A 3,574-nucleotide genomic window follows, 5' to 3' on the forward strand; every position below is an offset into this window, starting at 1 on the left:
ATCCCATTGCCGGTCCCGGTCCGGTACGGGGGCGACACTGAGGGTTGCGATCCGTTGCCGGACACGGAAAAAGACAAAAAGGAAAAAAAAAATATTTTATTTTATTTTATTTTGTCGATATACAATGTGGTTGATTATTGTGGCCAATTACCAAAACCTCCCTCCCGGCTCCCCACCCCCCTCCCTCCCAACAATGTCATTTCTGTTTGCTTGTCATATCAACTTCAAGGAATTGTAATTGTTATGTCTTCTTCCCACCCCCCACCCCCCGGATTTTTTTTGTGTGTATTTATTTATTTATTTTTAGCTCCCACAAATAAGTGAGAACATGTGATATTTCTCTTTCTGTCCCTGACTTGTTTCACTTAAAGTAATTCTCTCTAGGTCCATCCATGTGATTGCAAATGGCAGTATTTCATTCTTTTTTATAGCAGAGTAGTATTCCATTGTGTAGATATACCACAATTTCCATATCCACTCATCCAATGATGGACATTTGGGCTGGTTCCAACTCTTAGCTATTTTAAAGAGTGCTGCAATGAACATTGGAGAACAGGTACACCTTCGACTTGATGGTTTCCATTCCTCTGGAATCACTGGGTCATATGGTAGATCTATCTGCAATTGTTTGAGGAACCTTCATACCATTTTCCATAGAGGCTGCACCATTTTGCATTCCCACCAACAATGTATGAGAGTTCTTTTTTCTCCGCAACCTCACCAGCATTTATCGTTCAGAGTTGTTTGGATTTTAGTCATCCTAACTGGGGTGAGATGGTATCTCAGTGTGGTTTTCATTTGCATTTCCCAAATGCTGAGTGATGTTGAGCATTTTTTCATATGTCTGTTGGCCATTTGTATATCTTCCTTAGAGAAATGTCTATTTAGCTCTTTTGCCCATTTTTTAATTGGATTACTTGTTTTTTTCTTGTAAAGTTGTTTGAGTTCCTTGTATATTCTGGATATTAATCCTTTGTCGGTCGTATATTTTGCAAATATTTTCTCCCACTCTGTTGGTTGTCTTTTAGCTCTGTTAATTGTTTCTTTAGCTGGGCAGAAGCTTTTTAGTTTGATATATTCCCATTTGTTTATTTTTCCTTTGGTTGCCCGTGCTTTTATTCTTGATATATTTACAAATATTTCTTATTAATTATAAAAAGCCCAATACCAGAACTCAATACATGAATGCCCACATACTACCAAAGTAATAGCATGTCTTGTTTCATATTCCTTACTTCACAAAAAACTTATATTTTCCACTGTATATTACACTGCTTTAGTACAAATTAACAAATGAGATACAATTATCCTGCTTTATATTTTATTTTTAATGGATAACTCTATTTAATTACATCTGTATCATTTTAATCTTGACATTATGACGTCTATTACTCAGTCTCAACATTATGACTTTTATTACTCAATCATATGAGTTCTATAAATTTCTCAGTAGTGTTTACAATATTCCAAAAAAGAAATATTAACACATTTATTTGAATCTAAAAATGAAGTCAATTTTTCTGGCACAAAGTCAGTCTAATTTGCCTGAAAGATTCGATAAAGAGGACTTTGTGAGCCAATTAGATCATATGGCAAGTATTTTCCATTAAGTGAATGGGAAACTTTTTAGTTTGATATAATCCCATTTGTTTATTTTTCCTTTCGTTGCCCATGCTTTTGGGGTCATATTCATGAAGTCTGTGTCCAGTCCTACTTCCTGAAGTGTTTCTCCTATGTTTTCTTTAAGAAGTTTTATTGTTTCAGGGTGTATATTTAATTCTTTAGTCCATTTTGAGTTGACTTGAGTGTATGGTGAAAGGAAATAAATAAAATAAACCTCTACCCCACTTAAGTTTTTGCTTTGGTTTTGTGATCTCTGAAGCATCATTTGATGTCAAGGTATCCTGAAAAGAAGAGAACGACCCTCACCTGAAGTAGAAAGTCATGATGAGAAGAAATTTGTGATGATGCCTTTCTAGTTTATGAAACACTAATACTCTGCATTAATCTTCCAAAAAGTCACTTCTCAGAAACCTACAGTGACTGTTACCTGCCCTGAGCATAAAAGGCAGGCACAATCTGGTTCTTATCTTCTTACAGACACGTGGGAAGGGTTCCCAGAGGGGAAGGCACAGCTCCTTTCCTTAAACATGTCATGGCATAGACACAAAGCTGTCTGGGTATGTACAACTGTGCTGCTCCGTGTCTCTCGATGGCAAGTGCTCTGTGACCTGGCGGACCAAGAGAGGCTGCAGGCCTCTGCTCCTCCTGCATCCACCGCCTTGGCCACCAAGCTGCCTCGCCCCCAGGGGCCGGACGTGCCTTGTTCTTCCCACCTCCTGGCCTTGCCCCTGTGCTCCTTTTTTCCTTTGTCCTCCTTGAAATAAGCCCCAGTTCTGCTTGTGGTCTCACTGTCGTCATAGGCTGTGTGCTCCTTCCTCTCATACCTGTAGCAGTTTTGCTTGGATGGCATGTGTGGCCTCACGAGGAAGGGAAAGGAAGCATCTTGTTAAACATCTGATCTGTGCCTTATGTACGTCTGTCATCTGATTGAACACCATTTTATGCTGTTACTTATCTATATGAGTGTTGTTTACCTATTATCACCTTCTAGATAGAAACCACTACATTTATGTGCCTCTCACAGCACCCAAGAGATCCATTGCCTGATTCAATTTGGAAAATAAGTCACTGTTTTGTGTGAAATTAAAAGGAAGAGCCCTTAAGTTTCCCAGTTTGGCCTAATACAAGGGTACTTCAAAAAGTTCCTGGAAAGATTCGTATATCTTCCAATTCTATTTCTCCACAGACTTTGGAGTACCCTCAGGTAGTCTCTCAGCAGAGAGAGACCATGTTCTAGGCAGCTAGAATTGCATCTCTGTTATTGTTTGATGTGTTGGTTCTCTTCGGCAATAATTTTCTTCGATTCTCTTCTACACGGTTTCTTCATCCTGATGAAATTCTACAGCTTCTAAATTTGCTTAACTTTGTAACTCAGACTCTGGAAAACTCATTCAGGTTTCAGTAGCATTTTAAAAATTGCATTAAAAGTTAAATGGATCCGTTTGTAAGTCAAGTAATAAAAATTCCTTTCAGCCTGGCTCTGATGGCCTCCACTTTTGCAAGAATGCAAAACCTTCAGGTGACAGCCACGTGTGTCAGAAGATCCTTCCTGTCCCATCATGTTGGGAGGAGGTCCGTAACATGTTCTGTTTTTCTCAGGCCCTGCAAAGTGAAGTTGTGGCCCAGGCCTCATTTTACAGCAGCCTTTTGCAATTGAAAGAATCACTGTTCTCAGTGGCCTCCAAAGATGACGTGAGAATGATGAAACTACATTTGCAGCAGCTGGATGAGAGATGGAGAGATTTACCACAGATAATTAACAGAAGGTTGGTTCTAAAAAAAGTCAAATACTGTTCATTTGGTTTTTTTTTTTTTTTTTTTTTTTTTTGTCTTTTTCCGTGTCCGGCAACGGATCGCAACCCTCAGTGTTGCCCCCGCACCGGACCGGGGACCGGCAACGGGATCGCAACCCTCGGCGTTGCTCCCGCCCCCCGCCCCGCCCATGGGCGGG

General features: G+C 39.8%; 1 protein-coding gene across 1 annotated transcript in view; it reads left to right on the top strand.

The window, feature by feature from the left end:
* LOC103606144 (nesprin-1-like) overlaps positions 1 to 3,574 on the top strand; it is a gene marked incomplete at its 5' end in the record, with an annotated part of 130,330 nt that overhangs the window by 84,162 nt on the left and 42,594 nt on the right. The window contains one exon of the mRNA XM_008590735.1: positions 3,223 to 3,389. Within this exon, the coding sequence (XP_008588957.1) occupies positions 3,223 to 3,389 (167 nt within the window). The remainder of the gene's footprint in view (positions 1 to 3,222; positions 3,390 to 3,574) is intronic.

Source organism: Galeopterus variegatus, unplaced genomic scaffold (assembly GCF_000696425.1).
Source record: "Galeopterus variegatus unplaced genomic scaffold, G_variegatus-3.0.2 Scaffold6343, whole genome shotgun sequence".
Classification (NCBI taxonomy): Eukaryota; Metazoa; Chordata; class Mammalia; order Dermoptera; family Cynocephalidae; genus Galeopterus; species Galeopterus variegatus.